This window comes from Phocoena phocoena, chromosome 16 (genome assembly GCF_963924675.1).
Source record: "Phocoena phocoena chromosome 16, mPhoPho1.1, whole genome shotgun sequence".
Classification (NCBI taxonomy): domain Eukaryota; kingdom Metazoa; phylum Chordata; class Mammalia; order Artiodactyla; family Phocoenidae; genus Phocoena; species Phocoena phocoena.
In genome coordinates, this window is record NC_089234.1 from 31,591,082 (window position 1) to 31,604,393 (window position 13,312).

General features: G+C 36.4%; 1 protein-coding gene across 1 annotated transcript in view; it reads right to left on the minus strand.

Moving 5' to 3' along the window:
• The window catches only part of CC2D2B (coiled-coil and C2 domain containing 2B), a 93,811-nt gene that overhangs the window by 44,396 nt on the left and 36,103 nt on the right, over positions 1-13,312 (minus strand). The window contains exons 14-18 of the mRNA XM_065894603.1: positions 11,368-11,545; positions 8,566-8,716; positions 7,269-7,416; positions 3,007-3,145; positions 1,661-1,864 (exon numbers count right to left, since the gene is read on the minus strand). Of these exons, the coding sequence (XP_065750675.1) occupies positions 1,661-1,864; positions 3,007-3,145; positions 7,269-7,416; positions 8,566-8,716; positions 11,368-11,545 (820 nt within the window). The remainder of the gene's footprint in view (positions 1-1,660; positions 1,865-3,006; positions 3,146-7,268; positions 7,417-8,565; positions 8,717-11,367; positions 11,546-13,312) is intronic.

Genomic DNA, 13,312 nt, shown 5'->3' on the forward strand with positions numbered 1-13,312 from the left:
CACTTCTGAGCCACACCAAAAGAGATTCTCAGACAATCCACTTGGTTCAGCCATGACTGTCTTCCCACTGTTACTTGAGTTTTAAATGTAATGAGTCCTGTATAGTTTTGTTTGTGTCTCCTCTTTATTAGGGTATAACAGCTAAAGGATGGCTGAGTGGCAACAGCAAGAAAAAAACATAAACCTTTTTATAAGTAACTTTTACTATTTTTAATATTAAGTGGCTTGCTATTTCCCTTCAGTCCAGAATCGAATGAAATCAAATATCAAAAAGTTTATCCATTTTTTATCAATTGATAATAATTCACCAGTTAATAAACCTGTTATAACCAATTTTAGTATAAGGCATTCACTCTTTCTGACTCATAAGATGTATAAACCTCAATATCCTTCATCAGCATCTGCTATCTTTAAGTTGGCTGACATCACCTTACAGTGGTAATTCTACTACACAGGCATTTTCTTCGGAGATGGAACATTGGTTTCTTTCTTCTTGAACCATCTCTTTGCAAGCACAAGTGTTAGGATTAGTACAATTGTTTTTTTCTACAGGAATTAGCTCTTATAATTCCATTCTTTTAAGCCTAGTGGAGTGCTGGTAAATGTTTAACAGCCAGTTCTCTGGGAGTGGGAGGGGAAGCCCCAATTTGCAGCATTTGCTGATTTATGGTGTAGACATTCTCCCAGCAATACATTTAAAGCAACCAACATGAAATCACTGAAGGTGGAGCGGGGAAGAGATGCACACAACAGGCTCTTACCAGCTGGTGCCAGCAGGCTCCAGCACGCCATCACTACACAGCATAAGATGAACTTTTCTTTCTTTCTTTTTCCCCCACATTTTAAAGTTTCTGAAATTGAGATGTGCTTTTAATCAAGTGTAAGTTTAATGTGGTAGTGTTTCTCTCCCTTATCCCCCAAAGTTGCTATTAAATTGGTGATACATTTTACAATTAAAAACCACAATATTTACATAAATTTATAATATACTTAAAGGAGTCTGGCTGTGAGATAGGTTGTTGGGACAACTAAGTTGCAAAGTTAAGCTAAGGACTTTCTGAAATTTGGGAGAGTTATACATTTTTAATGCCTAAAGAAAAGGGGATCCCAAAAAAAATCAAGAAAGAAAAATTCCCATGAAACAAGCTCGACTTAATTGTGAAAGAGAAAGTATTATCAACATGGACATGACTGTTGCCTATCTATGTCCAACATGTTGCCTAATATGTCCAACAAAACATTGTTTCAAACAACTGAATATAACAAAAAAAAAGAGACTCACAGATATAAAGAACAAACTAGCGGTTACAAGTGGGGAGAGGGAAGTGGGGAAGGGCAATATAGGGGTAGAAGATGAAGAGGTACAAACCATCATATATAAAATAAGCTACAAGGATATGTTGTACAACACAGGGAATATAGACAATATTTTATAAATAACTATAAATGGAGTATAACCTTTAAAAGTTGTGAATCACTATATTGTACACCTGTAAAACTTATATAAATATTGTTCATCAACTATTTCAATTAAAAAAATTTTTAAGAGGGGAAAATTGTTGTCTACAGATTATCAGTTTAAAAAAAATTAAGATAGATTTAAAGCAGCAAAACATTAACTTATCGTAGAATAAACTATATTCAAATAGAAACCAAGTACCTGGAAGAGTAAATCTGGAATCTCTCTGTCATAGATGGGCATTTGCGGCAGAAGGAAAACATCTAATTGACCTGCATTTCTAAGTTGCAATAGCTGGAAACGTTTACTCTTTTTCATTTCCTCTGCAGAAACAAAGTTAGATTCATCTTGCAACTGTTTGAGACGAAAATACTTTGGAATATCCTGTTCTTTATGTTTCATGTACTATAAAACACAAATAATGTAAAGTCTTTACTTAAAGTATTAATTTTTTGAAATTCAAGAATTATTTCAAAACAGTTTTCCCCCCTAACTGTGAGATATGAGAGTTGCAATAGAAATAGGAAATGGAGCAACTGAATCTGTACAGAAAATCTGGGAAAAAAAATGCAGAATCCGGCCTATGCAGTTTCTCAGCCTTTTCCTGGTCATGATTTATACAGAAAAGGAAAACATGTGTACTGCACAGCGGGTTAAAAGATGAGAGCTTTTGTGTCTGGTTGCCCTATGAGTCGACAGAGGATCAATATTCCTATACACATGTAATCAATTCAGCACATCAGTTGAGAAGCTCTGCTCTGAAGAAACTTAATTGCAATAATCTATGCATGCACTGCTTTATTCAATAAATGTAAATGTGAGTACATGGTACATGCAAAGAAAAGTGCTAGCTGCCATAAGAGAGACAAAGATTTACTAGTTGCAGTTCCACAAGGTAAGATAAAGCACATGGACGAATAACTAAGGTAAAAGGCAGAATGGTATTAGAGCCATAAGAGTTTATAAAAAGAAAAAAAGTTAACAGGAGGGCAAGGGAAGAAAAGCCCATATCTAACTGCAGTTGCCAAGGAAGGATTTACCCAGACTTGCGGGGTGGGTAAGACAGCTGCTATAGGTACGTTTCTAAACAGAGGGAATGACATGAATAAAGGTATGAAGAAAGCCTGTTTGGAGCACACAGAGCAGTTCAGTTGGCTGTAAGGAGGAGTAGGAGAAGTGAATAGATAATAGAGTCTTTGAGGGAAGAAGTGTGTCTATAAATCATCTTTAAAATCCTCAGCATTTAATAATATGGCTGGCATTCAGTAGATGTACAATAGATGTCAGCCTGGATGCAAAATGCACCAAGCCAGGGCTGCTAAATAATGGCAGGGTACCAATCATCAGGCCTAAAGTAGTCATTATTTCAGTTGCTGAATTTCTGCCTTACAATACTATAAACTGGCTGAAAACTCTATCTGTCCTCAGATTTACTTTTAATGCCTCCTAATGCCTAGAAAAATACACTGCAAACTGTGGAGGAGTATAAGAGTGTAGAGCTTAAGAAATAAAATATATTTACAGTACAGATATGTGCTATAACTTACCATAACAAATTCCATTAAATCAGAATATTCTGGATTATTTGGGTCAATTCTGACCTCGTTTGCCCATTCAAAAAGCTTCTGTGCATTAATAAGCCATGGAATTCCAGGAACACCTCTTGCATCTACATTCCTAAACACACTAACATAAAGAAAAATATTTTGTGAATTTCTATATAATATGTAGGTGATAAATCTGTTATATGGGGTAAAACCTACCCATTCCAGGTATTTAACGATAAAGCTTACCCTGTGTTTAAGGATAAAATAGAAGGTTTAGATGTGATATCTTTCCTGGTTCTTCTCACTTTCTAACTGTATCATAGCTTTTTTTTTTTTGGTAACATCTTTATTGGAGTATAATTGCTTTACAATGGTGTGTTAGTTTCTGCTTTATAACAAAGTGAATCAGTTATACATATACATATGTTGCCATATCTCTTCCCTCTTGCATCTCCCTCCTTCCCACCCTCCCTATCCCACCCCTCTAGGTGGTCACAAACCACTAGCTGTGTATCATAGTTTTTTGATAAATGTCTACTCCTCCCTTAAGAGACAAGTAAGCTTCTCAAGGGTAAAGTCTGTAAATATTCATCTTTGCTATCTAAAGTCCACAATATAAAAAGAATCTTTAGGCTATATCTTTAGAGTTGAAACATAATATAGCGTATGTAATACAATTAACTGGGAAGTATGGGCCAGAAGAATATCTTTGGTCATATGAGGCCACATCTTCAGAAGTTAAGAGAGCTATAAAAGATGGGCTAGACTCATAATGCATCCTTAGTGACCTCAACTATAGGCTAAGTGAAGAAGGAATTCAACCCTAAACAGTAAGGGTTTATTTTCAGCCATCAATTATCCCAGTTATTTAATCTCTCTCTTCATAGATAATTTGTTTCATCATGTAGAATTAGAGCAATTTGGACTAGAAGATTTCTAAGATCCTTTCTGTAAAGTACTCAAGAAAAATTCCAGTCCATAAACTAGGATTCCAGAAATACAGTTCTGACTCAGATTCAATAATGTCAACTCAAACATGGACATACATTTTACACTGTCTACTTTCCATCAGTATCTATTCATATTTTTATGATGAATCTTTGGAAGCTATTGCTAACAAAGCCAATGTATGGTGTGATAGGATGTTAAGCAAAATTACAAATAGGTAAAGTTTGAGTGTTCTTCCTTTCTTTAATTCCTATGTCTGCTCTCATATTTAAACTGTTTTAATGTCTTTGTCATAAGAGATATCTAGGGCCTGACACCCTTAACACCATCATGTAACAAATGTTCCTTCTCATGGGAAGATTCTTAGCCCAGGTCCCCTAGAGAAGAAAGGCTGCAGTACAGTTTAAATGTCAATGAATAGATTAGGGAGAGAAACTTATCCCGTTATAGCCTAAAAAAATTAGGTTGCAATTGTATTTCAAGGTAGTCTCCAGATTTCTGCCTCAGGGGAAGTAATAAAGACCACAGAACATCTCCTGCCCTGGCTATATTGATTCCCCCAGCTGGCCCTACAGGTGTTTAGCCGTGGGCTACGGCAAAATTCCTCAGTCATCTGCACCCCCTCCTTCACAACCAAATGCTAAGCAGGTAGTATAATTCAGTGATATTAAGTATACCCACAGTATTGTACAACCACCATAACTATGGACTTCCAGAATTTTTCATCATTCCAAACAGAAATTCTGTACCATTAAACAATAACTCTCCATTCCTCCCTCCCCTCAGCCCCTGGCTTTGTCTCTATGAATTAAGCAAAAAATTTTAAAGTTACCAGGGAGAAAAGACAATCTACAAAATACTACTGTTTAGACCGATGGCAGACTTTTAAACAGCTAGATAAATCCCAGAAGATAATGTAACTATAGCTTCAAATACGGAAAATAAATATCAGCCTCAAATTTTATGCCCATCTAAACAATTATTCAAGAAGGAGGAAAATATAAATACATTTGCAGATCTACAAAGACTAAACAAGCTTGCTAGCCATGAAAACCGAATCATTAAAGGAGCAACTTTCAGCAAGTAAATCCAGAATGAAAGTTGTGGGAGGTAAGAAATGAGGGCAAACATAAAAGTCAATTAACCACGTCAGAAAATAATTAACAGTGAGTGTAAGAAAAGCTGTTTTATGTTTTAAAAATGTATTAAACAAAAACTCTAGACAACATGGGATTGGAGAGGTGTGCCTAATGTTATACTGAAGCATTCTAAGACCTTCTTTTCGTTCACTTCTTTGTCTCTGGCTCTGTCAGTAGTTGATGAATAAAGGAATGAATGAGTGAGTGAAACAGTGAATGAACATACTTTCTTTGTGCTCTCCTTTGGCTCCATGCTCTGACTCTCACAAGTCAATCTTGCCTTTTGGAGCACCCATCCCATTCCTAGAACCACTGCTCCTCACCAGTCCTTGGGCTCCCACAACTGTAGAGGAGGAGAGTTCTGTAACTTCCTTCTCTGATCTCAGAGGCCCCAACTGTAAAGTTTTACTTCTAGTTCACTTTAGAAAGGACTCTGAACTTTGAAAACCTCTCCTGCAATTCATTCCCTGTTGAAACCTGTCATCTGTTCCAATCTTGCAGAATTACTCTCAATCTTTTATAAATTTGAGTTCCCAACTAACAGGAACTGTTAAGTGCAGCATCACAGAAGCCATGAGACAAGAGACTTCAAGAAGCAAAACGAGGAGGATGGGCCAATGAATATGCCCAGAAGGTCCCTGGTAGCCTTCAGGAATAACTGAGTTGGGTTAAGGACGAAATGTGTGAATTAAAAGTAGAGGCAATGTATGCAGACCAGTAGACCACCCATATGAGGACTTGGGTGAGAAAAACAACCAGAAAGAGTTTTCAGGGTTTAATCAAATGCTTGGATTTTTCTTTGTTTCAAAGCACAGAAAGCTTCTTGGGTACAAAAGACTTATAGCGTAGGAAACGGAAAAGTTGAAGAAAAGATAAGAAAAGGATATAAATATGTCAGCAGAATCCTAATGGAGACGAAGGAAAGTTCCAAATTACTTGTATAAAAGCTAGCTTTAGAGTGAGGAGAACAAACACCTGACTCCAAGAAAAAGGCAAAGAATAGTATGATGAGGCAAAGATTAAAAATAGCTGCAGTGGGGACTGTGCTAGGGAAATACTAAGAAACACAAGAAAATAATGGTTCAGCGTATTAAAAGCTTATTCACTAGTTCCAAAATGAATTACCCTTATTAATTGTCCATTTTTCTCCTAAAACACCCTGCACAGCCTACCTCACTATCAACATCCTGCACCAGGGTTATACTTTATTATGTTTGTTGCAATAAAAGAATTGCACTTGTTATAATCCATGAACCTATGCTGACCCATCATTATCACTCAAAGTCCATGATTTACATTAGGGTTTACTCTTGGTGTCTTACATTATATGGATTTTGGTAAATATGTAATGACATGTATCCACAATTATAGCAACATACAGAGTAGTTTCACTGCCCTAAAAATCCTGTGTGCTCTGCCTATTCATCCCTCTCTCTTCCTAACCCCCAGCAACCACTCACATTTTTTACTGTCTCCATAGTTCTGCCTTTCCCATAATGTCATATAGTTGGATATAGCCATGGTTTTTTAAAAAAATATGTGTTTAGATGGGTAGGGGAAAGGCTATCTTCTTGTTATCATCATTCACTAATTTTTAAACGATGGGATCTTTTGGTCCTTTATATATACCGTCTTACTCAAACATAGCACAATAGGTAAGCCAGCATTATCATCGTTTTTATAGAATTTTACTTTACTTCTAGTAATCCTGTTTGTGGATGTGGTCTAGCAGTTAATCCCAATTCCTCTAGGAAGTCCTGGGATATAGATGAAATTTCTATGTCCAGCAATTTCTTCCAGCAAATTGATAATGTAAAAAATGATTCTTTCGTAATCCAGAATGACTGGGAGATATAAAGGTCCCAGAAGTAAAATCCTTCGGAGTCTTGGCCTTTGCCTACAGTTTAAGGACTGTGGAACTGCCTCTCTCATCATCCATGTGGCTCTAATCCTAAGCATTGAAGAGATACATTCTCTTACATACAAAGATACTTATTGTCTTAGTAGAGTGATTATAAATAAAATATATAAATATTTTACATATTTATAAATACAAATAAAACATAAAGCAACATCCAAGTAAACTAAACTGTTTCTAGAGTTTTCCCTTTTGTAGGTCTTGTGAGATGCTTTGCTGAGGACTGGCATTATTTTTCAAGCATAAACGTTTATTACCTGCAGTAAGCAGATCTTAATGACTGTGACATAGGTGTCAGAGGAACACCATTTTCATCTAAGGCCCATGATAGAGAATAGCTTAATTTTCCTGAAGTCAAAAGACAAAGTTCTTCAGTTCCGTTTCCCTCAAGAAGAAAGGGCACATCTATTTATAAAAGGCATTAAAAACAAATGAATATTTGAGCACATTACAGTTTTTTTCCAGACTTTTACCTGTGGAACCTCAGGAACACAAAGTTTATGTTGACCATAGGCTCTAATCTTAGAGCTCTCCCTCACCTCACATCTAAGATCCCTCAAGGTAGACTGCTTCAAAGAGACTACAAAAGAGAGAGGAACATATTTATCTGAACACAGAAGTTTTTAACCCATTCTTTCTGGGAGTGGCTGCCAGCGAGAAAAAAATATTGGCAGCAGAAAAAGAGCTACTGTGTGTCTCCTTTCCTACATTCTTGAGCGTTCCCCCTCTCCTCATCTTCTTTCTGTCTCCAGAGAGCTTAACGATACTCCTTGAAACTTCTGCCAAGTTCCTAGTGCTCCCTAAAATTTTCACTCTTAAGTCTTTTCTCCTGGGTCTCCACAACCCTGTTTTCTGCTTCATCTGGACTCTGTCTAAGCAGACTACATTCCTCCCTCATTTTCTGTTCTCCCCTGGTTCCCTTGCCTATTTGTTTTCTTCTCTCTCCTCCTTGCTCACTCGTTCATACTCCCTTTCTTTTTACCAGCTGGATGCAGCAACTGCAAAACCCCTAGGAAGGTGAAAGAGAAGGGAGCTGGGGGAGAAGAGAAATGACAGCATTCTGGCAGACATGCTAACTTAAATTTAATTGCAGGAGGAGTAAAATCAATTGAACAACAATAAACAAAAACATCACTTCTTCTTTCCTCTCTCCTTTACCTCTTCCTTTCTCTCTCATTCTCTTCCTCCCTCCCCTATTCAGTTCAAAGATGAATCAACCTGTCCTGGAGCATCTTTAAGATTTACTAAAAGATAGGCAGAGGCAGAGCAGCCTACCCATTCAGGAGTGGAGCTCACATTCCAGAGAGCATAGCGCCCTTGTCTCAGATGTCCTGGGAAAAGCAAAGGGGCTAATCCCGAATTTTAGATATCCCAAAGATCTGATTCAAGTCAAAGTTTTAAAAATTAGTTTAATGTCTAGAAGAAGAACTTAATTCATTTTTAACCTAATATTGTAAATATAGGATTCTTTATTCATATAAATGACCCAGGGTCATTTAGGATATGGAACTCATGAAGAAAATAGGAGGGAAGAAACATTTCTAATAAACTTACTGCTTCCTACTTCTCCATATGCAGGTATGACCAGCTTATCAGAGCTAAATTCTACATATTCCAAAACAGTTTTGCTTTTTAGCTCTGTGTTTTTAGGTAAGGGTAAATATAGTTTTGCCAATAAGCTTGTCCTTTTACTTATTTCATAAACCTAAATATAAAAGAAATGGTTGATAAATCACTGAAAGTACAAAATAGAAAAAGAACTAAAATAAAGATCATCACTAACATAATTCTTTTAAAAACACTAGAATGTAAAATAGGTATTGCTCTATAGCATTTGATCCACATCATTGTGAGAAAAGTAGATAATCCTAGGTGTTTAAAAGTATACTGCCTTCTACTGGTTTCAAAGAAAATCAATTGAATAAAAGGATTACAAATACAGTTCTGTGAATATATTACCTATAACACAATACCCGAATAACTTACTTTTGTGTAGCACTTTTAAAATTCTTTACCTCATTTAAACCCGATAAAAATTATAGGAAATAGGTATTATTCTTCCCACTTTGTAAATGAAGAAATGGAGTCTCTATATGAAACTATATTAATTTTTATTAAAAGTGATAGAAACCCAGGTGAAGTGCTTAAGAAAAGGGGAGATTTGCTGGCTCATGGAATCCAAGGACAGGTTAAACAAGCTATGGGGCAGGGAAGGGAGGAAAAGTCCCAGAACGAGTCAGGGAGGTGCTGAGTAGACTGTTCCATAGATGCCCACTGGGTACTAACCCAGGTCTTCTGATTCTGTATGCTGTGCTTTCTACTATAGTTCCATCACTGCCATAACTACAAACCTAAAGTTTTTTCAATAGAAAAATCTTATTTTGACTTATACTGTGTTATCAGTGTTTGGGGAAACAGTGATATGTGTTCTAAGAAGAAGGAAATCGACGGGGGATAACTGCCCCGTGAATGATAAAAAAGAATGTACCAATCAAAAGGATAGTTGATTAACCAAGAAAGCAGGGGAAAAGGAAAGACAAAGAGGCAAATATTTTTCTGGTCATCTAAATACTGTCCCTGTAAGAGTGAATTTAACCCAACACATTGGTCCCTTTGACAAAGACCTCCCTAATACAGAAAGGTTTGTAGGGGTTATAGCTAATGGACTTAAAGTATTTAGGTCTGTGAAAAAATTTTCTTACTGTAAATTAGTAAATTGACTAACTAAAAAGAGACAACGAACTGATAAATATATTCAGATATTGAACTGGCATTCTGATTTTACACATCGTCCTTGTAAATTTATTTAGGGTATGTAGATGCATTCTCATGGAACTGTTAAATCCAGTTTCTGAGACTGCAGAGCTGGAGGCCAGATCCTGGATGGTAGCAAATGTAAAGGTAGAGAATTCTACCTGGAATCTCCCCAGAGACAGACTTGTCTCCTAATGGAAGCTATCAACACCACTGTGTGGCTGAGATGGAGTGTGAAGAATGAAAATAGGCACTATAAGTGGAGAAAGAATATTCAAAACTCCAAGCAGGAAATTGCAAGAATGTACGGAAAAAACAAGCAGTTCAGTTTGGCTGAAGTGAAGAAAGAGTAAAGAAGAATAGTAGGAAGAAAATTATAAATGTAGGTTAGAATGTTAGTCTAGGGCATATAGATTTATTTAGCAAGTTTTGCACTGCTAATGGTGCAACTTATCCCTAGATAGATTCCTTTCTTTCCCTGCCTCTTGTTTTGTTAAGATCATGTGCTAATTCATGGGATGATGAGGGATTCAAAATACACACTTATCTATTTTGGGAGGGGGCAGGTTTTAAACTTCAAGTGGTTGGATTATTATATCACAATTTATTTTAGGTACAATAGTAGGAAAGTGTAGTCAGTATATTTTTTAAATAAAATTTCAACAGAGGTACATTTTAAGATGATAGTAACTTGACAGCTCAGATGAACAAAATGAATACAGCTTTTGATCAGGGATAGCACAAAATTATTTTAGGCATTGAAAAATAACTTTGATTTAGATTTGTAATAATAATCTTCTCCCCACACCTCAAACTCCACCCCACACTCACATACACAAATCTTTTTATTTTTACTTTTATTTATTTTTATTTTTTTGTTGGGGTATAGTTGTTTTACAACGTTGTGTTAGTTTCTACTGTACAGTGGAGTTCCCTGTGCTATACAGCGGGTTCTCATTAGTTAACAAATCTTTATTCCCTCCTAACTTTTCTTTCAGCTCTAGGTACAAGTTTAACCCTTATACTAACCAGCAAGACTTCTTGTCTAAACTCCTTTACTGTCTCTAATTTTTCTCCATCATCCTATTTTCTTCTTCTTTTAGTGAAGGGATTCTTATGGTGGGGTGTTTGGGCAGGAATCAGGGGTCTGCTGTATGTGTGTTCTTTCATCAGATTCTTAAAGGGATCCAAAATTTTTTTAAAAGATGAACAAATATATCAAGAGACTGATATCACCAAGCTAAGGTTGGGGCAATTTGGAGAAATCATTCAACACTTACAATAGCTATACTACTCATAGTTTAAACAACCCTCTTCCACCTCACTAACAAATGAATAATAATGCTGCACATCTAGGGTTGGCAAGAATTTTAGCAGGATAGAAGTATTTAGAACAACTACAAATCAAATAATTTTGTACTTACAGCTACTAATAAAAGACTATTGATGAATTATAAATATATTATTTATAAATGTCTACCCATATAGATCAGTCATCTCAATATAAAAGAACTTACTTATCACATATAACAGTAGCTAACAAGAAATTTAAAATTATGTATGTCATAAAATAAGATACAAAATTAAATGACAATGGCATACCTCCAAGCAAATTGTTTCAGGCCAATATATTAACTGAATATTGAAAATTTGTTGAAACATGACTTTAAAATCAAACTGTAGGGGAGATACTGAAGTGCAAGAAACTTGTTTATTGTTGTATAATATTTTAATAAAATATTTAAGCTTCTGAATTTTGGCTCTCCTCTTTTGTTCATGCCTAAAAATTAAATAAACCTTTATTGGACCCTTGAAAAGCAAACCAGATATAAAATATTATTCTTTTCAAAATGTACCTCAACATGTTAAAATATGATCATTTTAGAGGACAAATAATATTTGAGCCCAATAACATTTGCCTATATGTGGATAAAAGCCTTTCCTACCCCTCAAATGGTTTTTTAAAAAGACATTTACTCAAAAATACAAAAAGAACTAAAATTAAGGTACCATAAATCATTCAGCTATTTTACTAAATTATAACTTAAAGAGATTATAGCGCTTACCCATTATGTCTCATGAGAGGAGAAAGCTGAGAGACTTAGGAATGGGGGTGGCGGAGCTTGAATCGAGAATTCAAAAATATTTTCTAACTTTTAAAAGACACACACACACACAAACACAAACACACACACACACACACACCATGTCTTCAATAACCTCAAGGAAGTGGCTCTAAGTCAATAGGCTTGCTGTGTCCTCTTAAAGGTCTTTGTGAATCTCTTTAGGCTTTAGGTGATATACCTTTTTTTCCCCAGGACATTGTTTCTCTGAACCCAAAGATCAGACAGGCAAGCCAGAGAGCTTACTTTCCTGGGGCTCTATGAAAACACTTTTTGGGGAAGAAATTGATCCATTCAATGATATGAGACTACAAAGAGAGTCTTCAATCCATCCATTCATTTGTTCACTCAACCAACATTTACTGAATATCTTCTCAGCTGCAAGGCAACTGACCTAATGATATTTAAGACTTAATCCTGCTTTTCAGAAGGTAGAAGACTAGTTGGATGATAAGCCTTAGGTTGAAAAATAAAATCCCCTTCTGTTCTCCATCCTAATCATCCTATAGGCCAGTATCTCCCTGCCCCCATATCTGCTCATCTTCTCTGTAATCTTCTCAGAGGGTTATGGGACAAAAGATTACTTATTCTTCCTGTTTCCCTGTAGGCCTTTTTTGACCTTCCTCCCAATTACCTTTAAAGAAATAGTTTCATAAAATAAGTCCTCTGAAAGTGGTTTAAATAATGAGCTTATGAAAATTTGTTAATTCGGGGTTATATTTCTCCTCATGAAATCTTGCCTTTTTCTTCACCTGTAAACTCTTTTTAATTTTTCTTTAATCCCTGTACTCCTTTCACCTCTATCCTTGACATCAGTATATTACTGTTTTCTTTGTTGTTGTTGTTGTTGTTTTGCGGTACGCGGGCCTCTCACTGTTGTGGCCTCTCCCGTTGCCGAGCAACAGGCTCCGGACGCGCAGGCTCAGCGGCCATGGCTCACGGGCCCGGCCGCTCCGCGGCATGTGGGATCTTCCCGGACCGGGGCACGAACGCGTGTCCCCTGCATCGGCAGGCGGACTCTCAACCACTGCGCCACCAGGGAAGCCCTATATTATTGTTTTCTAAAGAATCAATTCTTATTCAACTGGACATTTTAAATGGATAATGACAGCAATGCCACAACAATAGCTTTGAAAAGATATAAAGCATTATATTGCCTTTTGCCTTGACCTCCACTAAGTTTTAGCCTAGGCTTTCCAGCACAAATATCTTCCTCCTTCTCTTTCTCCTTTTTACTTCCAACTTCCATTTTATGGCTGTTCTCTTGTCCTCATTTAGATGGTCCTTTTGCATGGGTGTCTTACATAATAAATCATCTTGGGCCCTTTTTGGAAGTAGGTGTAGAACAAATAAAACATTGCTTCACTGCTGCACTTCTCTAGTCAGAAAGAAGGTAATGATAATTGTGCCTTTGTGTTCGCTAC